Source organism: Nanorana parkeri, unplaced genomic scaffold (assembly GCF_000935625.1).
Source record: "Nanorana parkeri isolate BGI_ZX_2015 unplaced genomic scaffold, ASM93562v1 scaffold1391, whole genome shotgun sequence".
Lineage (NCBI taxonomy): Eukaryota > Metazoa > Chordata > Amphibia > Anura > Dicroglossidae > Nanorana > Nanorana parkeri.
In genome coordinates this window covers 284,589-311,406 of record NW_017307659.1, presented here as the reverse complement: position 1 = coordinate 311,406, position 26,818 = coordinate 284,589, and the positions used below count along the sequence as shown (strand labels likewise).

Sequence of the window (26,818 nt, the reverse complement as noted above, 5' to 3'; positions counted from 1 at the left end):
CTATTTACAGAAAATTGGGGGGAATTATAGTACATGTCAAATGTAAACGCAAATCACATTGAAATGCTGGTATGTGTGTGTTATAGGTTGTTTTTTACAGACAGACACAAACACAATTTCAGAATTTCTTTTAATTTTTTTGAAAATGTTGGACCCAAATAAACAATAGGCACAGTACTAAAGCAAACATAAGTGACAACTTTTTTTGGGCTTGCCCCACACACTTGTATATAAACCAGTACTGCACAAATCCAGTCTTCAAGCGCTACAACCAGGATTTTAGGATTGATTTAATAGGCCAATTTTATGGATTATCCCTTACCTGATTCATCTTTGGCTGTTAATTACTGAAAACCTAAACATTGTGCAAGGATCATGGACCTCAAAAGACTTTTAAGCCATATTCTTCATACAGACATCTACCCAAATTCTTTGTATTAGGTGCACAGTGGAGTGTATAATCTATACCTAAAAATGTATTTTTAGACTTGCAGTTATGCCTCTCAAGTAAACTATGCCAGAGTTTAGCATCTAGTAAATAGAAAAACAGGGGTAGTCTTGTAGTAGGCTTTAAATAATTAAAAAAAATGGGATAAAGAAACTTTTGTACAATTTGATGGAGCACTAGCTAATAAAATTTACACTGGTGTACTTTGCAAAATAATTTGTTTGGAAAAACATTTTCTCCAGTAGCTCACTACAGGACACAGGACTCTATTCTCTAACGGATGGACATAGCTGCCACCTTTAGGAGGTTGGACACCAGGAAAAGCAAAAGGGCACAACAACACAAAAAAGATCAATACAAGACTGGAGGAAGCTGTGTTCGTCAAAGAACTGCTAGGGAACAGGACTTTACTAGAAGTACAAAAAAGAAAAAAAAAAATTCTAGTTCTTATTTTCTAACAGCATTCATTGGAGGACACGATTACAAGTACTGTCAGATAAATAAAAAAAAAACACAAAACAAGGAGACCCTCCTTCAATAAGGAAGCTGTAGCTCCCGGGTAAACCCCAATAAGCCTTATTATTATACAGGATTTATATAGTGCCAACAGTGCGCAGCGCTTTACAATATAAAGGAAGACATTACAATCACAATACAATTTCAGACAAGATGGCAAGGTAGCCCTGCCCATCAGGGCTTAGTGTTTTCCTTTAGATGAGAGGCTGACACACAGAAGCTGAAGGAAGCACAATGTCCTTATTAAGATAAGAAGACAAGACTTTAGGCAGAAAGGAAGGTTTAGACCCAAGACTTATCTCTGTGGTAGATAAAGAAAAAAGGTACCTTACAAGGAGATGTTCCAGGCTGAAGTGATGGCAAAAAGACCTTCCGAGACAAACATGGCATGTATCAAAAGAAGCTCCTCCCAAGGGAAATCTCTGTAGAGCAAAGAGTGCCACATTAAGATCCCTTGGGGCCAGGGTATATTTCCCCGGAGGAAGGGGGGTCAAGGTGCAATGTGGATTACACCTTGGACAAAGAGTTACAGACTAAGCAATGAAAAGCAATTAGAGGCCAGAAAGATTATAAAGGCCAATACCTGTGCTTCCCCCCCCCCACTGCAGACACACTGCCCAGCCATTCTTCTCTTCTCCCCTCCCGCGTGCTGCCGACACACTGATCAGCCATTCTCCCTTCCCCCACCGCGCTGCCAACACACTGCTCAGCTGTTCTCTTCCCCAACTTTGCTCAGACGTCACCCCCCCTCCATTGCAACTTTGATGCCCCGCTGCAGTCTGTCGCCTCTGATCCTGCTGCTCTCCTCCGCCTGTAATCAGCAGAGTGCATCGGATAAGACACAGATTGGCTGTCTGGGGCCGAGAGAGCGGGGAGGGTCAGGTGCAGTGTTGCCGGACAGGTTGGAGTGGCTCGGAGGAGGTGGGTGTGTGCAATAGCCAGTTTGTAATTGCAAACTGAAATAGCCAATAGCAGGCTGGCTATTGCACGTGCACACTGCCTGCTGTCAATCAGCAGAGGAGAGCCTGAAGGAGAACTTTCGCCTTTAGGTCCCTCCTGTGCTGATTGACAGCAGGCAGTGGGTGGTTGCAATAGCCAGCCTGCTATTGGCTATTTCAAATTGCAATAGCCAATAGCAAACTGGCTATTGCACACACACCCACTACCTGTTGTGTTAACATTCCCTGGCCAAAGCTATTCAATCCATGTGTGCTTGAATAGCTCCTTTGAAGTGGAAAGGTGACCCTAGGGGTCTCATAGACCCCCAAATGTCACCTTAAAGAGAGCCTGTCATCTCCAATGTGCCATCACATAGGGTGCTTTTGAGCCCCACCATGTGATAGAAATAAAGTTAACAAAAACAAAAGGTTTAAAAAAATTAAAAAAAAAAAAAGGTAAATAAAATGGAAAAAAAATTGTAAAGGCCCCAACCCCCTACGTGGAAACACTCCTCCCACCCGCAGTGCGATTGCCTGCATTGGAGCATGCAGTACCACAATGCCCTGCGTTCCAGTGCGATTGCAAAAAAATTGTGCATGCAGTTTTATTCTGAAGTAAACTTGTGACACTCCATTTGTGTATTTTATTTAAATTAAAGATGGTATGTATTTTTTTTTATCCGCTTAATTGAAAAAATAAAACAGCCAACTAATCGATTATGAAAATAATTGTTAGTTGCAGCCCTACACTCCATTTACAATTGCCTAAACCTCAGCACCCGAGCATTTGAAAAGGTCTTACGTTAAGGCTAAAAAGTTTGGCGTTTCACATGAAGAAAGCTTAAGGCCCCAAGCACAGTAACAATGACTGCTTCAGAAAGGCACTAACAGAATGGCTGTTGAAGCCCAGATGTTGAGAGCATTGACTGAGAAGAAGGATGCAGTACAGAAACTTGAGTCAGGATGAAAGCTGCCACAGGGCATCCGTTTACTAAAGAAACCAGTTTGGGGGTACCAAGCGCTTCCAGGCCAGCCTGGGGCCATTAGGATTGTGGAAATTCAATGCTCAATCCTCCATATAATACACAGAGAAGCTCCAGTGGAGGAACTATGTAGATCAGGGAATTTTGCGTCTAAAGAGAAATCAGAGCATCTGCTGCATGTGCTAGTGGGTTGCTAGCTCTGGCTACTGACCTGTGATGGCATGCACACAGGAGTTTTTTCCAGCACCAAAAAATGAGATTGTACACTGAGCCACGCATGTGCAGCTCAGTGCTCAGTCCAGATCCATATGTCAGTGAAAAACAGTGCAATCACTGATGTATAATAATCTGGATCCAAATTATCTTTTCACTTTTTTAGGTTCCGATTATGAAAAAAAAAATCCAGCATGCCATTGTTTGAACAACATTAAAAGAGAACTATGGGTTAAGTGTTCTTTCCCATAGTTCTCTTTAGGGTCACGGGAGGAAATATACTAACCTCCCCCCATGACCCATGGCTCAGTATGTAGCAGGCTATTGTCCGCGATATACTGAGCGCGCCGCAGCGGATCCCGGCAATATTGTATGGATCCACCCAGCTGCGTGAGTAACAGTTGGCTCTGCCTATCTAGAGGCAGCGCCAGCTGTGCCCGTCCCCTCCCCCGTTCGTTTCTCCACTCAGCGCTGGAGGATCGGAGAGGGGGGAATCCCTGCGGGGAGCGGTGACTTACAGTCACCGTTCACTGCAGTGAGACGATCGGGAAGTGAGCGGATCGGTGCATGTTTCTGCTCACTTCCCGATCGATAGAGCCGACCTGTGACAGCTTCTGTCACAGGTCGGCTCTAACTATGAGGATGAGTGGAAATCACTCACCTCATAGTTCTCCTTTAATGTTAACAAAAATGCAAATAAATAATCAAAAAAATTATGAGGAAAGCAATAATTGCTATTTATATACATTAAACTATAACCAGAATTAAAAAACAAATTATAACACCAAGGTCATGTGAGTGCAAGTTCAGCTGTAGCTACAAACACTACACACAAAAAAAACATGCTTGCTTTTGAGTACCAGACAGGATCAAACGCTGTGCACATAAAATTAATCAGTGCTTAAAGGAGCTCTCACTGAATCACTTCTGGCAGAAAATTAAGCCTTACCACATTTTCAGATTTCTTTATGTTTAGTGTCAAACACTTATGTTAGATGAAATTAAATCCCTGCTTAAAATCTGTTTTTGTTTACGCTTAAAATGGTGAATTTTTATGCTGTCCTATGTTGGAGGGAGAACTAACAAAATAAATTCAACAGTCATCCATTATTATCATTATCAATGATAAATTCCTCATTCCTAACCATGTCTTCAGCAACAGAGTGCAAAAACCCCCCAAAAAATGCACCGTTAAGACACACTGAATTCAAAAGGCAGCAAGTGGAGTAAATATTAACCTGAAATATGCATCTCTTAGAATCTGGTTAGCCATAAAACTGTCTTTTTTTTGGGGGAAAAAAAAATTCAATTTTAAAGAATAATCCAGTTCATCACAGGTACTTCTGTTCATTACAGTTCTGTAAAACTTCTTAAAAGAAATCAGCAGACTCCAATTCCAGGATGCCGCAATGGGCACATTTTGTGCTACTAGGCAACATCAAGGCCACATTATAAAAATATTCTTAGTACAATCTGCAAGTCACCTGTGACACAGAAATGCCTCTGTATCACTTTCTCATGGCCTCTCATCTCTATAAGAGAAAATAAATCCATTTCAACTTGGATCTCGACCAATAAGCACTGCAGTCCTGTAGACCTGCATCGCCTCTTCCTCTGACACTACCAAGGAGAGGCAGCTTTCTGCTACACGTGCCTGATAGCAAGCCATATTCCAGAGTCTGGGTCCATCTGATCCAAAGTCATCCTCTGAATTGAGGTTTAAAAGATCTTCAGCAGAAAGACTACCTCTCATAGATTGCATCTTTCGTCTTGGACGATCTCTATATCTGGTTGGGAAATCTAACAACTCAAATGACTCAGTGGAAAGAATACTCTCTTGGCTGAAAGAAGATGGTACTTTCTCATGGGTAAGCATGCATACAGGTAACTTGTCATTTTTTAAAGAACAGTCAACCGCATCAAAAGACAACTCAGGAGCTGCTCCAGCAGAAGAGAACTTGCCATCTCGCTTGAGTATACCTTTCCTGATGACTGGTTCCTGTGGTTCTTCTATGCCAGTATTAATCGCTGGGAGATGTTTTGGCTCAATGGCATAAGAGGAACAGGGTGCATCATTTTCGTCATTCATCAATGCTCCCTCATTATGCTCTGGAGAAGAATAGTAACCAGACTCTCGCTGCTGGGGCTTCTTTAAGATTCCTTTTTTAGGAGCAGGAGGTACAGATGGGATTGTTTCTGGGGGAATCGGAGTTATTATGTGGCCCATGTTTTCCCTTTTAGAACGCTTTAGTGAGCGCTGACGAGTGATAGTTGTCCCTGGGAGATGCTGGCGTAAGAAAGAGCGCATTTTAGAGCCATTATCCCACAAAGGACGAGAAGATCTTCTAAACCATCCCCCAACAATAGAAAATGGTGAATCAGATTCCTTTGTTTGCTCTGGTTCACTCAACGGTTGTTGGTACCCCCAATTCACCCACCAATGAGAAGCAACGTCTGATAGCGTGGCTCTGCGCTCTGGGTTCACCATCAGTAGCCAACGAATCAATCCACATGCATCTGCAGAGAAAAGAGTGAATTTGAAGTCAGCAGTGGTAAATAAAAGATTAGAGAAGGGGTAACCTGTGATAAACAAAGCATTTAAAAAAGACTGGCATGCATTACATGGGGTGAAACAATTCACTGGTACACACATCTGCCAGTTGTTTGCAGTAGTAATGATTCAGTGCTCCAAAAATAACCTGACAATGTGCATCAAATACACACTGGTCACTCACCAGATGGGTGGCTTGGTTCCTTGTAAGCTCCACAAGTGATCTGAGCTACCAGTTTCTTGTAGTCTTGCCCGTCAAATGGCATACAGCCATGAACCAAAATGTAGAGAAGAACTCCTAACGACCAGCTATCCACCTACAACACAGAATAAAATTTACTTTTACACAAACCTCGACACGCAATGCAAAATTAATGTGCATATGGCCTTTTAGATTAGGTATAGAATTACAGTAGGTGGTTCACCACTCCAAGGGCCGACAATAATGCACTCCACAACAGTCCGTCAAGCTTCACTTTGTAAAGGTGACCATACACCTTTCAACCATTGTACAACTTTTTTGTGTGAAGACATTTCACCCTCAATTTTCGTTCAAAACAGCCCATCATGCACAGGTCAATGTAGTTCGCAGTTAACGTTCGTCAGCACCACTAGCTCGCCGATTTTTGTTGATCGAAAGAACAGATTTTCATTTGAGCATGTGCAATTTTCATGCTGAGATTTCTGTTGTACAAAAAATGACACTAACCCTTACACTTTCGTACAAGTAGACGAAAATGTTGTAGCCTGCCGGAAAGACAAAAATGTGATCGCAGACAAAAATCTGCGGATAACTAAGGTGTATGGGCACCTTTTCAAATAGTAATGAATTCAAAACGTTACCTCCCTCTAACTTGTTTTACTCTTGTCAGGACTTAATCGTAGTAGGTGTGCAAGTATTATTTCGTCTAACAAAATCTAAACCGTAAGATTCAATTATCTGAAAATAAAGAATTAAGTTACCTGGTCTATTTGTAACAATCATGCACCTATGGTCGTTAGTAATGAGACAAAAAGGGAAGAGAAGGAGAGAACAAAAAGGGAAGAGAAGGAGAGAAAAAAAAGGGAAGAGAAGGAGAGAAAAAAAAAGGGAAGAGAAGGAGAGAAAAAAAAAAAGGGAAGAGAAGGAGAGAAAAAAAAAAGGGAAGAGAAGGAGAGAAAAAAAAGGGAAGAGGAGAAAAAAAGGGAAGAGAAGGAGGAGACAAAAAGGGAAGAGAAGGAGAGAAGAGAGAGAGAGAGAGGCTTTGCAGCCTGAAATTAAGACAGACACAGTTTGTTTTATCCAGTTGCATTTACTCAGGGCAACTTATAACAACCAAGTGAAAGATCTAAAACTAACATGTCAGAAAAAAATAATAATGCAAAAGCAGAAATCACTTAGTTGGAAAAAGGGTCACCCCCTTGTGTCAGTATTTTGTTGAACCACTTTTTGCTTTAATTACAGCCTTTAGTCTGTAAATAGTCTAATTCCTGCAACTGCTTCAGAGTTGCTGTAGGCCTTTTGATAGCCTCTCTGACCAGTTTTCTCCTGGCTTTCATCCAGTTTGGAGCAACGTCCTGATCCAGGTAGAATCCGTGTTGTACCAAATACCTTCTTAGTAATAGACTTCACTAATCCTTTTTCTGTTTTTATAATTTTTTTTTGCCATTGTTATATCTTTCACTTCGAAGTTTAAAAGTTGCACTGAGTAAATACAGCTGAATAAAACAAAAATTGTGTCTCTCTTCATTTCAGGCTGCAAAGCAACAAAAAAGTGATTTTAAAAAGGTGGGTGATTCTTCTCTATACCCACTGTGTGTGTATGCATATACACTATATTGCCAAAAGTATTGGGATGCCCCTCCAAATCATTAGATTCAGGTGTTCCAAATCCCTTCCACAGCTGTATAAAATCAAGCACCTAGGCATGCAGACTGCTTCTACAAACATTTGTGAAAGAATGGGTTGCCCTGAGGAGCACAGTGAATTCAAGCGCGGTACCGTGATAGGTTGCCACCTGTGCAATAAGTCCATCTGTGAAATTTCCTTGCTACTAAATATTGCACAGATCAACTGTTAGTGGTATAACAAAGTGGAAGCAACTGGGAACGACAGCGACTCAGCCACGAAGTGGTAGGCCACATAAAATGACAGAGCGGGGTCATCGCATGCTGAAGCGCAGAAGTCGCCAACTGTCTGCTGAGTCAATAGCTACAGACCTCCAAACTTCGTGTGGCCTTCAGATTGGCACAACACTGCATAGAGAACTTCATGGAATGGGTTTCCATGGCCGAGCAGCTGCATCCAAGCCAAGTGCAATGCAAAGCGTCGGATGCAGTGGTGGCACGCCGCCACTGGACCCTAGAGAAGTGGAGACATGTTCTCTGGAGGGACGAATCACGCTTCTCTGTCTGGCAATCCGATGGACGTGTCTGGGTTTGGCGGTTGCCAGGACAAAAAAGGTACTTGTCTGACTGCATTGTGCCAAGTGTAAAGTTTGGTGGAGGGCGGATTATGATGTGGGGTTGTTTTTCAGGGGTTGGGCTTGGCCCCTTGCCTTAAGAGTTCCAGTGAAGGGAACTCTTAAGGCATCAGCATACCAAGACATTTTGGACAATTTCATGCTCCCAACTTTGTGGGAACAGTTTAGGGATGGCCGGCTACCTGTTCCAACATGACTGTGCACCAGTGCACAAAGCAAGGTCCATAAAAACATGGATGAGCGAGTTTGGGGTGGAGGAAATTGACTGGCCTGCAGAGTCCTGACCTCAACCCGATAGAACACCTTTGGGATGAATTAGAGAGGGGACTGCGAGCCAAGCCTTCTCGTCCAACATTGGTACGCGACCTCATAAATGCGCTTCTGGAAGAATGGTCAAACATTTCCATAGACACACTCCTAAACCTTGTGGACAGCCTTCCCAGAAGAGTTGAAGCTTTTATAGCGGCAAAAGGGTGGTCCAACTCAATATTGAGCCCTATGGACTAAGACTGGGATGCCATTAAAGTTCATGCACGTGTAAAGGCAGGCGTCCCAATACTATTGGCAATGCAGTGTGTGACGAGAGGGCAGCAGAGCGGGACGAGTAGCTTGCTGGCCGTAGTAATTAAACGGCTGGCCGGGAGCTCTACACTCAAGCGATCGGGCTTCTCTAGAGATGTCCGATCGCTTATATTAGCAGCAGCTGTCACTGCCATTGCCGGTCCAGAGATCGGCTGTGACCGGTGCGGCCAGGACTGGCACAATTCTTGTTCTTGGAGGAGGCCAGGTGAGCAGTCATGGGAAGTAGTGGGGGGGAAAAATGCAGGTATGACAAGGGCATGAAAGCGTATTTGGCCTTCTGTTACAGAATGCAGCTGATCTGTGTTGCCTTAATAGATGGCTGCCTTTGGTTAAAGTATAACTCAATCTTACCTCAGGACCTTTATAAGGTCTGCCATTGACAATTTCAGGAGACGCATAAAGGGGACTACCACAATATGTCTGAAGATAGATATCTGAATGGTAGATGTTGGAAAGTCCAAAATCTGCAATCTAAAAAAAAAAGGAAAAAATACAAATAAAAAAATTGCAAATGAAATAATTATATTTTATGGTGGCATAAGACTTAAACAGGTTAAGAATATTTTGCTTGAGCTGTATTTAGGATCCTGTAAATAAATGAGGCAGAAACACCCCTCCCTTCTGTATTTGCACAGATAGATAGTGGAACACTGCCAACATCAGACATTCAAACATGTCTACTGTTGCAGGGTAAAGTTCACCAACGTCAAAGAAAAAAACAGGAAGGAATGTACAGGACAATTACATTACCGTATGGTACTGGATCACCTCATAGCTACATTACTGTACAGCTAAATAGGTGGATATTTTACACAGTATATTCAGAATGCTCATTACTTTTTTTCCCCCTCAGGACTGTGTAGCCCCTATATACAAGTTGCTACTGAAATAATCAATAATCTGCTTCTAAACAGTTAACTGACCTTGTGCATCCTGTGAGTCAGAGACTTGTGGGAGTTGCAGTGCAGATCAGGGGACTGGTGGTGCTGTGTGAGATCTTTCAGACTGCAACTCCCAGGAGGCTGCGTTTCTCAGAGGGGTAATTCTGTGCTGGTAATGCTGAGCACGCTTGCTCCAGGAGATCCGAGAGACTTCATGCGGTTTTGGGGTGCTCAAAGAGAACTGAACGATTGCTTCAACAGGACCCAGGGACACTGCTACAGCGGGGATATCGCAGCCTGGATGAACAGCCAAGACAGTACTGTGAGTGATTCTAGAAGGCCCAGCAATTCGAGGGGATCCTGACTGTATCAACAGGGAAAGCTGCACAGTGCCTTTCGGTGACCAGAGTCCTTCTTCAAGAGACCCCAGATGACTTCAGCATCATCAGAGGTTTGAGACAAAGGGGATGCCCGTCTCTCGCTGACTGACATCTTTTCTGACTGATCCTGGAAGTTGTTAGATGGCTTTAGGCCATTTGTGGGATTTTGCCATTCACATCTGCAATACACTATGCACCCCAGCGATGGCTAGCCTAGACTATTGCTACTAGCCCGTAGTAGAGTCTGAGATTATTTGAGGAGACCGAGACATTAGTATTTCTGTATTCAAAGTCAAGGACAGTATCTGGGGTAGTTAAATATTGCAAATTTCAGTACACGGACAGCCACAGCTACTGAGTGTCAGAATACCCACTGTATATTGCTAAGTGCTATTTTCTTCAATTATTGTGTTCATTATTGCATTGTCTTACGCATATACACTAATTGTTTAGTAAAGCCGTTACAAAACTCTCTAAAGGCATGTTGGTGTGGATCCTGTTTGGGCGGTGCATTTTGGCTTGGGGACAGAAAATACCCTAGTTACTTTGGCGGCTCGTTCAGGGGTGAGCGCTACAACTGCAAATGTCTAGCCAGGCTTTAAGAGTTACTCGCCACCAGTTGCCCCACTTCACCCCTACCCTGCCCCAGCCTCAACACCGCCCTTAAACACACCCTTAACCCCTTCGTGACGGGAGACGTACACTGTACGTCCAGCCACAAAGGGACCAAATGACTTGTCACGTACACTGTACGTGACGAGTTATTTGCTGCTTTAGAGGGCTGTTAATCGCTGAGAATCAGCTTTTAACATTCATTAATGGATGCCCTTACTACAGAGGCATTCATTAATGAAAGGGTTAACCTTTTTCAGACACCCGATACCTTAATATCGGGTGTCTGAGAGTCACAGCAGAGCGGATACAGATGCCGGCAAAACATTCTGACAGCTCGTATAGATCGAGAGATCTCTCTCTCAAGCTATACTGGCTTTTTTTTTTTCTTTCATGAATAGATACATAATGTGTCTATTCCTGGAAGAAGAATGTTTGTTTGCTGATCGTTGTTGCAACAATCAGAAAACCTTTAGTAACAGCTGAATCCTGAACTGCTGCAGGATCAGTGTCACTAACTTATTATTGGCTGTTCTGAAGTTTGAAGCAGCCTGATAATCACCAAAAATTTATTAATTTATCAAGCAGTAACAGTGAGATTAATTCACAATGACTGCTTGATATAATTAAATAAATAAAATAACATTTTTAAGTTAAAAAAAAGTGAAAAGTGTAAAAAAAAAAAATTGTGAAAAGTGTAAAAAAAAAAAAAAAATGTGTAAAAAATAAAATAAAATAAGGGACAAATAAATGAATGTATTTATTGCATTTTTTTAGCTGTGCTGGTTTTGTAAAAAAAATACTACAAATCAAAACTGGGAAAAAAGTGTTTTTTTTAAACGGTTTTTTCCTCTTTTTTTATATTTTATTTGTCCTAAGTGAGGCGTTAGACGCACATATGTGATATAAATATGTAGCCCTATCTGTCCTCTAAAAAACAATATATAATATGTGTGGGTGCACTTTGTAAGAAAGTATATTACTGACGTGGAAGAATCACACAGCAAAAATGTCAAAAGTGTGTCAGTCATTTACGAACAGAAACTAAAAACAAGCTCAGTCATGAAGGGGTTAAATTATCTTATGATAGTTGCTTGTAAATGGCAGATTAGGAATTTCTGCTGCAGAAAAATGAAAGTTCCTGACACAGGAATCCCTAATCGCACCTAAAATAATGGTGTGATTTTAGTGAGGTCTGCTTCAGACCTCACTAATACATCCTTTCTTTCGGCCAGAGCTCAGAACTGTCAGAGCTCTGGCCGCAGAAAACCGGAGCTGACAGGAGCAGCTCTGCGGTCGGCATCTGACAGAGATGCAGATCGTGGAGCTGCTTCCGCAAGTCAGGTACACAGTCTATGACCGTGTGCCTGACTTGTCAGCGGGCTGCGGGCCACATAGTACCGGCTTAGGGCCGGTACTTTGAGACCCTAATTTCCACTTGCCTTCACTGTATTTCCACTAGCCAAATGCGAGCAGGAGAGTGGAAATTTTGAGCTCTGCTCTAGGACAAAATACAGCTGTGTGCTGTAGGAAATTACCTTGCTGGTAGGGAAATTCCCAGCCTCAGAAAACCGATATATTTAAAGCTTTATGGCAGTAATTACATAGCAGGAAACAAGATCTGATCAACATATATGGCTGAGAGTTTCTGTAGAGTAAAATGTTGAGAAAAACATTAAGGGCTTGTTCACACCATCTTCAGACCGATGTGTTTTTTACATTTCTTTAGTCGCACCAAAAACGCATACACGGTAATACATGAGACTAGTTCACACCACAGCATTCAATTCCAGAGCTTTTATTTTCTTTTATTAAAAGGACAGCAGCATGTATTTTTTGCACACCGGAACGTGCAAAGATGCATGGAAATGGACCGGAATACACCGGAACGTGTTTAAACCCAAGTAAAAACTATTTTAAATAGAAACGCAGCAGAATGCATCAAAAACACATACAAGAAAAAGCATCCAGAACTGGTCTGGAGATTGCGTGAACTAGCCCAGAGTGAAGAAATATGTGCAAGAAATTCTGCCTATGCAATACCAAGAGACAAAGGATGTAGTTTTGTTTCTGTGGTTTACATACTAGTCCAAGGACATACCTTGATTGTGCTTGACCTACTTGGTCCCTGCCAATCCAAATGAATTAGACAAATAGTGATGTTTGCCGTCACCCAGAGCTCTTGCGATAAGGTGCACAGCATATTTGCATCATGGCAGGCTTACTTCTCCGTAAGTCCTCCTCCTGCAATGCACCATCAACGCTCCCCCCTTGCCACCATGTTTGCCCCATCTTCTTCCTTCCTCGTTGGCCATCCTAAGAGGACACAAATTCCGCACAAGCACAATGCAGTTGCTTCATCCCGGGACCTACTCTCAGCAGCTTACAGATGCCGGGATTTTACACTGAGCTGTAAATTTGCAATTTAGGAACAGAATACTTGCAGGCAGAGAAAGCTTTTATGGCAGAAGAGATACAAAAGGGAGGGGGGATTTATCAAAACTGGAGCAGTTGGCCATAGTACCCTATCAGCTTCTCTCTTCAGTTAAGCTTGGAAAATGAAAGATTAAAGCCAATTGGTTGGGCAACTGCTCTCCAGATATGGCCTGCTCCAGTTTTGACAAATTGCCCTCAGTGGGGGGAATTAATGACTTAATAAACTGGAGCAGACAGAATCTGAGGTAGTTGCCCATGGCAACCAATCGGCTTCACTTTTCTGTTTGTTCAGTTAAGCTTTGAATGATGATGTTAAATATTGATGCATTGCTTATTTATCTATATGAATACTATAGGCTACCTCCAAACATCCGGATAAGGCTTCAGCGAAACGCGTAGAAGGCTGGACAGTACAGAATCATGGATCCAGTCTTGATAATTATGAAATTGTTAGATATTTTAAGGAAAATTACATTAAATAAATGCTTTTCAGCGATAATATGCATCAGTACAGGTTCCAGGAAGGTTCTATGTCGTTTATATTCTGAGCTCCGTGGCTATGTATTGTACTTTTTATCTGCATTGGGCTCATGGAGTTTTTCCAAGTAAAAAGAAAGTTATTTTTAGATTATATATGTGATTTTATTCATATGTGGTATTATGTTGGAATTGGTCTCTTGGCATTTTATGACACCTTAAAAGCCCCATTTTTTTTCTTAGTTGGTACACAGTTAGGCTTTGTAAATGAAACAGAAAAGCTGATTGGTTACTATGGGCAACTACTCCAAATTCTGTCTGCTCCAGCTTTGCTAAATTCCCCCCTTCCCCGCACAGGGTCAGTGGCTGGGATATGTAGTGTCAGCAGAAGCTGGTGACCCTGTCTAAACATATATTAAGGATAAAAAAAATAGCTAGCTCCTGGAGACGGAGTAGGCGAGCTGGAATGCCCGATTGGTGCTTGGAGTTGGACGTTGTTATAGACCAACCATGGCGACTGCACCTCCCTACCCACCCCACAGGGAGTCTGCTCCAGTTTTGAGAAATTCTCAAAACTTGGGAGAAATTCTCCCCAATTATTTTTCTGACAAACAAACGCATGAAAAATAAAATTGCATATAAGAAATAAAAGGTGAAAAGTGTAAAAAAACGTGCACAACCTGCTTACCTTCACATTTTTATTTTCATCCAATAGTATATTCTCCAGCTTTAGATCCCGATGCACAATCCCATTCTGTCGACGTAAAGTCATATTTTTAACAGTGCAAGAATGCAAAACAGTGCAAGCAAAAATGTTCCAATAGTATCTAAGTGGAATTTACAATGTACTAGTCTGGCTTCAGTAAAGTAAAGGCCAATTACAATGGTTTTTTGCACTTTTCTTTGTGTCACTAATTTAAAGAATAACTCTGGGCATTCCTATACACACTGTTCAGAACGTGATGACTCAGGGAACTTAGACTGCTGGAGTCGAGGGGAGGGAGGCTGGAAGGACCAGTGTAAGAGCATGCCAGCTTAGAAGATCACGAGTATAACTTTTTTTTTCCTCCCTAGACCAAAATGAGCAGTTAACCTTTGCAGCAGGGGTCTCAAACTCAATTCACTCTGGCTCCACTCGACAAAATGTTTTTCTCCCATGGGGGCCGCTTGCCAAATTTCATACCTTAAAATAAAATGCAACTATATCTGGTTTGGTAATACGGACCCCAATATACTAGGGATGCACAGATACCGATACTAGTATTCGCCCAAATGCTCCGATGCCTAGCCCGACACTTCCTGTATCAGGAAGCCGGGCAGTACGTCATTACACGCTGCCCGAGGTCCTGACTGGTGAGAAAGCCGGCTCCATGCTTTCTAGTGACATTGTGACTAGAAGCATGGGGACGGCTTCGCTGCTAATCGGGAAGCCGGGTGGCGAGAATTTACATGCTAACCGACTTCCCGACTAATAAGGAAGCCAGGTGGCGAGTCATTACACGCCGCCTGGCTTCCTGGATGGGACTTTTGGTATTCGGCGCGTACCGGAAAAAAATAAAATAAATCGGTACTCTTACTTGATACCGAAATACCGGTATCGGTGCATCCCTACAATATACACACAATACATTCATATCTGTCGGTGCGATTAGTGATTCCTGCAGCAGGAATCCCTAATCTGGTGTTTACAAGTGACAGCTGTCACCTATTCAAGTTAATGATCAGGTGACAGCAGTTGCATGTAAACACCTGCACACCGCATGTAATTGTTTGTGATATTACATGCGGTTAGAAAACACTCTCCCTGAATGCACAATCATTGCGTCCAGGGAGAGTGATTGATTCCTAACCGAATGTAATCATATCACATTACATGCGTTGTGCAGGCATTTACATGCAACAACCTGATCATTAACTTGAATATGTGACAGCTGCCGCTTTTAAATGCCAGATTAGGGATTCCTGCTGCATTAAACGCATGTTCCTGATGCAGAAATCCTTAATTGCACCTAAAGTCTTGTTGCAGGAGGCTGTGAGCCACGATAGACCTTACTAATCAATCCTTTCGGCCAGCGTTCAGCGAAGACACCAGCCGAAAGGATCCAAGCCGCCATAGAAGAAGCTATGCGGTCTGCATCTGACAGAGATGCAGACCGTGTAGCTGCTCCCGCAAGTCTGGTACGCGGTCCGTGACTGCGTACCAGACTTGTGAACTGGCTGCTCGTGGGCCGGTACTTTGAGACCACTGCTTTATAGTGTGGGGGTAGCCCCACTGCAAGGGTCAATAAATATTTTGCCCAGAGTTCTTCTTTAACAAAGTATAGTAGATTTGGTAACATGTACCATATTTCTCATGAATACTAAATTGATTGACCAGCATATACCTACCGCGTGACAATACTGTACAGCAGATACAATCTGCCGAAAGAATCGCCTTGCTTCTTGATCACTGAGTCTCTGCCGTTCACTGATGTAATCATACAAGTCCCCTTGGCTTGCATATTCCATAACAATCACTATCTTGCTGCTGTTCTCAAACACTGTAGTGGAAGAAACAATCAATTCAGTATGCAAAATATAAGAACACATATATAGGGTAAAATACAAAAAAAAAGTCTGTATTAATGTGTACAGGTTTGGGTACCCCTAGTCAAATGGTAAATTTGCTGATTTTTGTCAGTAAAAGCAGTTAACACAACCTCTGCAGCAAACAGAATACAGGGTTCTTATATTCTTTCATAAACTGCAGGTTTGTTCATTACTGAAAATCTGTAGGTAGAGGTCAAAGTTTACATATAGCAATTGTGCATTATCATTTGCAAAAATGTATGGTGCTGTCATCACTATTCTTGATTTCAAGATTACCATGTGCTGCACATGAAGTGACAGCCAACAACTAGTTAAAGTATATGGCTGGGCAAAAATAAATCAGTCCAATACATGCACATTACTCCATGTTTTGTTGCTTTAGGGATGCTGCAAGTACACAAAAATACCCGTTGATCCAGTTATTTTGTGCCCACCTCAACAGGCTTGTAATATTCAAGACTGCAGACTTTTGGACACTTTTGCAAATGTCATCCAGCATAGGGCATTTAACCTGGAATTCAACTGCTTTCTCATTGATGGGAAATAATCTTTTGAGAGATCTAGGAAAGACTTGTCTATTTTCTGGCTGGTTTTTATTCTCTAAGAAAAATATTTTTCGCTGACAGGTGACTCTTGGCTTGACTGAAAAGTAAGAATGAATGCAGCCACCACATCTGAGGAACATGACTTGTTGGTTTTTGGGTTTAAATACACTTTAATTACCTAAAACAATTTGCACTGAAAAGGGATGGGGGGGGGGGGAAACATAAAAAAAGCTGTGACCTCATTCTATTTTTCCTTTCTAAAAAGAACAGATATAAAACTGCACACTATATGATATATGATATATATGATATGAGGCTGCACAAGTACAGATTAAAAAAAAAAAGTTGTTTATTCTAAAAATGAATCCAAAAGAGCATGTCTCTATGGCCTTGTTCTGCAAGTAATCCTCCTAAAACACAGGGCGAGTTTGGTTCAGACTGTGGTGAAGATGTGCAAAATGTATTTTAACACATTTACCCCAACAGGAAAAAACAGGGAGGCGATGGATTGCTCCATTAGCATTTGTTAGTTCTGCAACATATGTGTGGAAGAGCATTTAGAAAGGCAGAGCACTGGAGTTCATCCAGGCAGTAGAATGTCACCAACTAGTGTATGCCAGATGGTTGAGCTCTTTTATAACTTTACAGCCCTACCTTATCTTGCTTTAGAGATAACCGTGGCCCATGTCCTTTCTGTGGTATGTACTTTCGCTCTGTACCCGACTAGAAAACATAACCTACTCTATTGGTCTGACTTTCACAGTTCTATACTAGGGAAGTAAAAAAAAAAAAAAAAAATTCAGGCCAAAGTAAAACTAGCTCCTTTTTAGCTGCTTAATATCCAGACCTTGCAGCACAAAATAAACACAGGAACACAAAAGGAGAGTCCAATTAATGAGGATTACTAGCCTTTCATATTAAAGCGGACCTTTAACCCCCTTTGACTACAAAATCACATCAGCATACAGCTTTGCATGCCGATATGAAATCTTACATTAATTAGCTAAACAATCATATTTTTAATTTTACTTGGAAATTCTTTTACAATGCTGGGAAATCTCCTGAGATCTCAGGGAAAGGCATTTTTCTTCCCTGTGATGATGTGCATGGTCACATGTCTAATGCTGGACACACACCTTACAACCATCGCAAGACTTTTGTCTTGCGATGGTTGTAAGGTACTTAAAAAAAGTACGATCTGCCCATCTTGGACAGGCAGATCGTACTTGCGATGATCGCAAGCCGCGCCCCCGAAGGGCGGGTTTCCGATGACGACCGCAATTACCCGCTCGGCCATCCTGACAGGTGAGGGCGTGGCTTCTCTCCCCCTCACCGCTCCGCCATCCTAACAGCAGGCAGCGCTGTGCGGCGCCACATTACAAGGTCCGGCGGGCCGGATCCGGCCCGCGTGTCTTGTGTTTGCCACCCCTGATCTATTAGTATTTGTTTGTAGATTGTCATTACTAAACATTTCTTAAGGTGCCTTTGTTGTTATTTTGAAGATATGGGTAAAGTTTCTCTTTAAGCATCTGTTTAATATAAAAAAGGTGTGAACTAGAGCTGCAGCTAACGATTATTTTCAAAATCGATTAGTTAGCCGATTATTAAGTTCGATTAAACAGTTAATCGGATAAACAATCAAATACATTTTTTAAAAATGGCTCCAGTGATGGACTACTAGTTTGTATTGACAGGAGCAAGCTAGCGCAGTGCAGAATATTACCAACTATAGAGTACAACAAATCCCAGCGATAGTACATTATACATACAGTATATAATGTATTGCTGGGATTTGTATTCCTATGTATAATATACAGCACAATGTACCATCAGCTATAGAGGAATACAAATCCCAGCAATACATTATAGAGCACCACGTGTGGGAAAGTGCAGGCTTACCTGAGCAGTCTTCCAGCAACTTGCTTCTGAGATTGGGCCTGTCAATCTGCCGCTGTCAACCCCCCACACCTGCTCCTCCTTACTACATCTCCCCGCGTCCCTGTGCCGATGGAGAATGTGGGCGGGCGGTGAGTGTGAGGCGGGAAGGAGGTGCGGCGTGTAGAGCGTGGATGCGGGTCTGGCAGCGTTGAGCGTGAGTTGGGGAGGAGGTGCGGTGCGCAGCGTGTGGAGCCGTGAACAGGGCCAACTGATCAGAAGCCGATTAATCGATTATTGAAAAAGTTGACAACTTTTTCAATAATCGATTATAATCGATTATGTCGATTAATTGTTGCAGCCCTAGTGTGAACCACTTCCACCGTCTTTGTATACAGTGCTTGAGTCTCTGACGCAATATTTCTATTGCTCAGCCAACAAAAGTCACAAATTCAAGATCAGATTTGTGATACCAAAAAAGATTAAAAATCAGCTAGATTGGCTGCACACCTGCACTGCATCAGTGACTCAAGGTATTGAATACAGAACTAGCCAGGCAACTGACATTTCTAGATCTCTTAGCACAGGTTTCCTTTATCTTTTTTTTATTATCAATTTCTGAATGTCTTTTCATTCATCAGCCCTTTCTCAACCAGTGCATGTGGGTGTTATTACATATTTATGCTAAAATGAAGGTAATTGTAGACTTGGGTAATATTGCCACGTGTTCTATGCCTTGAGGGGGATGTTTTTTGTTTAAATACAAGCAACCTTTAATAAGCAAGTGTGTGTCATACACAGAGCTATTGTTTGAAGCAGATTAACTAAAGGGGCTGGGTCAGAACAGCCATTTCAAAACATGATTGGTTTCAGTTTTCAGTCAGTTCAGGAATTAAACCGGCTTGCTGGGTTAGAAATATACCTGCACGGCCATGTCCTGTATCCTGCAGCTTATCTACCTGTACAAGCATGTCACTCTCTAGCATGTTCTGTTTCAAGGGCCGTGGATTTATCATAATTAAAAGTGGAAAATCCAAACTCATAGTATCACTTTACATCAGCTTTGCTACTATGAACTCTATTTTAAGTGTATGTAAAAAAGCAAAACTCTTTTTTTTGTTCAGATTTTGTGTACTAGTTAAACCTTCTATCAGGTTTTTATTGTAGTATGTCCCCGTTAGGGAGATATAACCATGTATGTGTCCTTTAATACATTGTTACCGATAGAGGAAGTGAAAGAAAATCCAAAATGTTACATTTTTCACAAGACATGAGGGTAAATATTCCAATGGGGGCACCTCTGATGACAAGTGCTAAGATGGGAATTCTCACTTTGCGGAGATTTCCTCTCATTCTCTGTTGCTTCTTGAGGATAGAAAATATGTGGAAATTTCCACAGCCAGGCAGACAGCAAAAAGTTACCTGATAAAAAGGTTCTAACCCATCCCTATTATGTTCAGAACTTTGTAGTTTTGTTTCACAAAAATTTCACTTCCAACACATAAGCAGAATACAATAAGCAGGTAAACGAAACCAATGGGCCGACGCAGCAACGTTAAAGTCAAATAACAAAGACTGCCTTAGTGGGGAGAAGAACAGAAAAAACGGTACATGTAGAACAAGGCCCATATTGGACCTCCTAAAGGCATCCAACATCAACTTGGCAATTACTGCGAGGCAATGTAATTCACCCACAGGGACTCCAAAAGCATTAACAAGGAAACATTCAAAAGAGACCCAGGTCTCGGACAGGAGAAGTTTGGAAAGACCAAAACTTTGTAGTTTTGGCTATCTCAGTCAGTCAAGAGACTTCCCAAAATTGGACTGGTTCAGGTTAGCGGTAGCAACTGAAGAAGCCACACCGTATCATGTTTACAGTTAATCAGTTAGAGCAATAAATGTTGGCAATAATCTAAAATTGATATATTACTTATATCAAGGGTTTGCACATCACTACTTATCTTTGACATCTAAGGCTGGGTTCACACCTAGGCGTATCGAATATGCGCGTTTGTCGCGAGATTCGCGGTTAAAAAAAAACTAGCTACCTAGCTGTAGCCCAATGGAAACGCGCGACAAAAACGCTCCAAAGAAGCTCCTATACTTCTTTGGGTGTAGGGCGTTTTGTAGCGTGTTCATACGGCCTGTAATATGCCCAGGTGGGAGCCATACCCATAGGAAATAATGGGATTACGGTGTTTGAGCGTTATGCAGAGCGTAGGAACGCGCTACAAAACGCCCAGGTGTGAACCGGGCCTAAAGGATTTAGTTTCCAAAATACTACTAGAGAATCATCTGTTACTGGAAGTGATTATTCTTACCTTCATATATCGATATAATATGAGGATGGCAGAGGGAACTCATTATCTCAGTCTCTCTCCGGATGTGCAGCATATCCTGTTCATCTTTTATACGGTCTTTGCGGATTGACTTAATGGCCACCTGGCAACAAAAGTATACAAATAATTATTGGTGTTGGTTCTCTGCTACAGAACTAAAGGGCATCAAATGTCGGTTTTGAAATTTTCGTTTCCTAGGACATGGCAAAAAGGAATGCGTCTTTTCAAAAAAAGATGCCTTAAAGCTGGCCATACACTGATGGGACAAATCTCCCACTCTGTCCTTCGTATTCTGACAGTGGTGGGTGTGCCGGTCAGAATATTTGATCAATGATGGCAAATGATTGGCTTCCGTCACTGTTGGCCCGAAGATTTTCCTTCAGAATCCTTCAGTTTTCTGATGGAAGGATGCCAGGTGGAAGGGTGCCAACAGGGACACCAACTGTGTGAATTTCGGACGGTTTATCAAGAAAATTTGAACAGTGCATGGCTAGAGTTACAGTACGGCCCCATTCACACTGAGCGGATTTCCGTTGCAATATCAGGCATTTCTGCCGCGTGATATCGCCGGCCAATGTTATTCATTGGAGCTGTTCTAATGTACAGCTCCATGTCGCCCGTCGCTGTAGCAGGACCCTTTTTACAGCGAATGTCGTGTGATTTTTCCATTTTTGAATGCAGCCCGACGGTGAAGGTCGCGCTATAGTCGCTGGAACGTCGCCCCAAACAGTTGCGATATCCCAGCCATGCGGATCCGCTTGTAAGGTATGTTGCTTAGTGTGAATGGGGCCTTAAGAGGAAGCAGGACTTCCAGAAGAACAGTCTGGTTTGTATTAGTAAAACTGTAGTGTTTTTCTTGTCAAGATGCCAACAATCACAGCATAATTTGTAATAGAGATTCACAGTCAGGAGCAAGATAGGCTTTAGGGCAGATGGACTGAGCAAGTATTCCAGTACTAAAAAAGGACAAGCATCTAATATTGCACCCTATGTGATAATATAAAAATACTACAGTAGTTTAATTGGGATTGGTGTAGGATTCAAAGTGTTTTAAGAAATGTGGAGGCTGCCTCCTATAAAAAAAACAAACCTGTTTTCCATGCAGCTGACCTGGAACAAGTATATAAAGTCACCAGTCCTTATTTACATATTTATTTTGGATTAGTGCTTCAAAGTACTGAAGCCAGACAATTACGCTGAATTTCGACCATAGTGACAAAATTAAAAAGGAACGGGATGGAAAATTATTTTTTAACAAACGTGGTTTTTTGTTTGGAAAACTCGATTTCCAAAATTAAATATTAAAGTCCAATGCAATTTAGAATTACATGCCACAAGTCTCCGATTGTGTGCTCGAATGTTCGAAGGAATGTTCGAAGGATAATGACGTACACTTCATATTAACATTTGTATGAAAATCTACCAGCATATGGCCAGCCTACATTGTTCTCTCAGGAAAGGCTGAACTTTACCCTCTACACTTTCTGTTTTGAGCATCTATGGTTAACAGTTGTGAAAAGCACACAATTCAGCATTTTCTTCTCACCCTCCAGAAGGAAAGACAACACCATTACCAATTCAGAGATGATTTGAGGATCTACAGCTGAGTGATACACAAATAAAAATTTTCTTACCGTACTGGAATGCTTTTTTAAGATTTAACTCCCGAGTTTAGTGTCACTTTAATGGGGAATGTGAAATTAAAAAAGGTGGTATTTTAAGGATGCAATTTGCTTTAAATAGCTCAAGGCGATCAAATAAGCTTCTTTTAAACTAACTTTGATATGGTGAAATTAAAGGCTACATTTGACTTAGGCCCCATTCACACTAAGCGACACTTACCTCGAGCGGATTTCCACGCAGCGGCATAGCGCGACGGACTGCATTAAAATAAAAAAAAGGAAATTCGCACGACATCCACGGGGAAAATGGGCCCTGCAGGCGTGACCGCGACATGAAGCTGTACATTAAGACAGCTCTATTGAAAATCATTGGACGTCGACTTCTCGCGATAACGCGCGGCGGAAATCGCAGGATTTTCCGCTCAGTGTGAATGGGCCTTAGCAATATAGATTTCGCTGAAATCACTGCATATCTCTAGACGATACTTTTTAGCACAGCATTTTATATTAAAGCTGGACACACATTTGAGATGCATAGAAGAATTGTTTTGACTGCCAAAATGATTAAGGCTGGGTTCACACCTAGGCGTATCGGATATACGCGTTTCCCGCCGCATGTTTTTAACGCGATTTGCAGGGCTACCTGGCTGTATCCCAATGGAAACACGCGGCAAATACGCCCCAAAGAAGCTCCTGTACTTCTTTGGGCGTAGGGCGTTATGCAGCGCGTTCCTACGCACTGTAAAACGCCCAGGTGGGAACCATGCCCATAGGCAATCATTGGTTTTCACATGTTGAGCATTTTACAGAGCGTAGGAACGCGCTGTAAAACGCCCGGGTGTGAACCAGGCCTTATACATTTTTTGTCCACCCAGTGCCAAGATTCAGACCAGACAGAACAACCAGGCTGGTGACCTAACTTTCTATTCTTCAGTAATGCAGACAGATGACTAAGGTGCCCATACACCTTACAATTATCTGCAGATTTTCTGTGGTCAGATGGAAAAAGTGCAACAGATTGGCCCAGGTGGAGATTCCTCCATCCACACAGTTAAATGTAGATGGAGGAATCTGTTGCATCTAATGTGGCTTAGCAACGCACTGGACTGGGGGCTTAGCAGCGCACTGGACTCAGGGCTTAGCAACGCACTGGACTCAGGGCTTAGCAACGCACTCGGCCAGAGCCTCACAGCAGCCCAGCCCAGGGGTGTGGAATTCCTATCGCAGTTTCGGGCGCCGGGTGAGTTTTTTTTACATTTAGCCCTGCTCCGGACAAGCAGAGCTAAATGTACAGCGTGGGGCAGTCGCTCGTTTTTATACACGTGATCTAATTAGATCACTTGTATGAAAGAATCGGCGGCTATTGTATCCGTCACCGCCGCGACCACGGCACACGAGCTCACCATAGAGCACGAAAAGCAGACGAAGAACGGACTTTCTTCGTCTGCTCTGTGTAATCACTGAGACCGTGGCGCTGTGATCACATCAGTTCTGTGTTGGGGGCAGGTTGCATAGAGGGAACCTGTCACCTCCAAACTATCAAAAGAGTTTTTAAGCCCTATGTGATAGGAATAAAATTAAGTGGGAGAAAAAATACATTAGCAAAATAAAAGTTATAAAAAATGATAATGTTAAAAAAAAAAAAGTTAAAAAACCAACCCCGCTGCCACCGTTTTTGCATGCAAATAAATGCATGCATGCATAGGACATTGTGCGTTGAGTGCTGCAGCCATTCCACTTTGCGCCATATTGTGGTAGCCAAGCAGCAGAACTCTCCTTCACGCACAATGTGCATTAAAAAGGAGAACTATGGGGTGAGTGTTTTTCCCCATAGTTCCCCTAAGGGTTACAGGAGGACATAAACTAGCATCCTCCAGTGACCCAAAGCTCAGTATACCGCGAGCTACAGCTCACTATATACTGAGACCGCCGCAGCCAACACGGATCCTGACATTACTGTCGAGATCCACCCAGCTGCATGATTGACAGCTGGATCTGCCTATCTAGAGGCAGAGCCAGCTGTACCCGCCCCATCCCCCGTTCGTTCCTCCGGTCAATGCTGGAGGATCGGAGCGCGGAGAATCCGTGACAGTTACGGCTCTGCAGGGACAGGATCAAGAAGTGAGCGAGCGACGGTATGTGTTGCCTCACTTCCTGATCTACAGAGCCGACCTGTGACAGTTTCATTGTCACACGTCAGCTCGAACTATGAGGATCAGTGGAAATCACTCACCTCATAGTCCTCCTTAAAGAGCAAGCTCTCTTTCCCAAGTAATATGGGAAAATGGAATTACCCAATCAAATCTGGCCCGGCCTCTCCCAGAACCCCTCCCCCCCCGGCTATAAAAACTTACTTTTCGGTAAACAGTCCAGCCCTATGCATTTTGAATTTTGCTGGCAAATTGCAAGCACTCATTGCTCATTGACCACGCTGACCAATGAGAAGCACTATTTAGCACAGTCAAATACAGTTTTGATTAGGGATGCACCAATATAGAATATTTGGGCAAGTACTTGTACTCGCCCAAATGCTCCGATACCTTCCCCAATACTGGAGCTTCTGGTCAGCGGAAGATTTCCTCTGACCGGCTGTGCCGTAGTGGAACATGGAGCCAGCTTCCCGCGCAATCAGAAAGCGGGGCAGCGACTAATGACCTACCCCCGTTTCCTGATTGGCCGGGAAGCCGGCTTCCCAGCCAATCAGGCCATTATTCACCGCCCGGTTTCCCGATTGGCTGGCTCGATGCTGATTGGCTGGGAAGCCGGTTTCCTGGCTAATCCCGATCAAGCCGGCCAAACATGGAGGAGTTGGCTTCCCCGGCAATCAGGAAGCTGGGTAGCATGTAATTACCTGCTGCCCAGCTTCCTGATGGCATGGAGCAGGCTTCCCGGGCAAACAGAATCATTGCTCGTGCTCGATACCCAAAAACCTATATCGGTGCATCCCAAGTTTTGATTAAAACAATTTTTTGTATTGGGACAAGTATATTGTCATGAGGGACACGTAGATTTGGCCCCCGCTTTAGCCCTTGGACAAGTAGTTTTTAAAAAAAAAAATGTCCACACCCCTGCAGCCAGACTGTGTGCAGGGGGCGGGGCATTTGACACACTTCTCTCCCGCCACATCCACATGTTATTAGGGAGGCGTCCAGGAGTCGGAGTGGTGAGTCACAGGACCCCCCCTCCCTTGCTGAGAAGCCCATCGGCAGTGCGGGGCCCCAAGGACCCTGCACTGCCCCATATTCCACCAAGAGGGGTGCCCAGGACTGGGCCCTCTTACAGCCTCAGGCCTTAATCAGGCCCTGCACCCGAATACACCACAGGGTTCCACGCGTGTTCGGGCAATCGCAATGAAGGCGGGGGGCGCGGCTTTAAAATTAATCTTTCAAAATCTACCATCCTCAATTTAACAGCCCCCCACACAGACATTAGGGCTATACAATCCCACTTCCCTTTGTCATGGCAACCGCACAAATTAAAATGTTTGGGAGTCAATTACACACCTCGCCTAAAAGGATATGTTTAAATATAACTACATGCCCCTACTGAATAACATTCGTGCCGACTTAAGTCGCTGGTTCCCCCTGTACCACTCCTGGATGGGTAGAATTAGTGCCATCAAGATGAATGTGTTGCCGAGACTTCTTTTTCAAATGCTACCCACGGACGAAACGCCTTGTTATTTTACACTCTTACGCTCACTGGTCTCTAGATTTGTCTGGAGAAACAAAAAGAGCTAGGATCTCCTATAACATTTTGACCAGACCAAAATCCCTTGGTGGAGCTTCCCTCCCTGATTTTAGAAGGTATTATAGAGTGGCCTCACTAGCCAGGCTCATAGATTGGCATTACGCCAGAGAGACGAAATTGTGGGTACAAATGGAACACACTCCGAGTCAAACAGCTTTACACAGGGTATGCTTGATTCCGAAGCGATATAGACCACTGTCCAAAGATACCCACCTCTTAACGACTACGATGTTATCCATATGGGATGCGGTACACGCCAGTCAGAATTGGCCCTACAACTCCCCATTGATGCCGTTGCTGGGTCACGCATATTTGTCACCGGGACTCCTAGACGGTGGATATCGCAAATGGATCCAAACGGGCTCAGACCTATTACTACACCAGGTCTTACATGACGGGAGGCTTAAACCCCTATCATCCCTGTGTAGCGCACCTAGACCCTCTTACCTCACCAAGAGGACGCTGATCATCTAAGACGAGGTATAGGTTTAAGGATCGAAAGCTATGAATCCTCATTAATTATGTTGATACGATATCGAGCTTACACAGGGGAACTCTAACTTGTAGATTACATGCTCACTACGGATAGTAGCACTACTATTTCACATTATGAGAGAAG

General features: G+C 43.0%; 1 protein-coding gene across 1 annotated transcript in view; it reads right to left on the bottom strand.

The window, feature by feature from the left end:
- Positions 1-4,650: 4,650 nt before the first annotated feature.
- Positions 4,651-26,818, bottom strand: part of NUAK2 (NUAK family kinase 2) — a 44,734-nt gene continuing 22,566 nt past the window's right edge. The window contains exons 2-7 of the mRNA XM_018569767.1: positions 20,810-20,930; positions 15,868-16,019; positions 14,168-14,233; positions 9,045-9,164; positions 5,834-5,966; positions 4,651-5,615 (exon numbers count right to left, since the gene is read on the bottom strand). Of these exons, the coding sequence (XP_018425269.1) occupies positions 4,654-5,615; positions 5,834-5,966; positions 9,045-9,164; positions 14,168-14,233; positions 15,868-16,019; positions 20,810-20,930 (1,554 nt within the window). The 3' untranslated portion in view covers positions 4,651-4,653. The remainder of the gene's footprint in view (positions 5,616-5,833; positions 5,967-9,044; positions 9,165-14,167; positions 14,234-15,867; positions 16,020-20,809; positions 20,931-26,818) is intronic.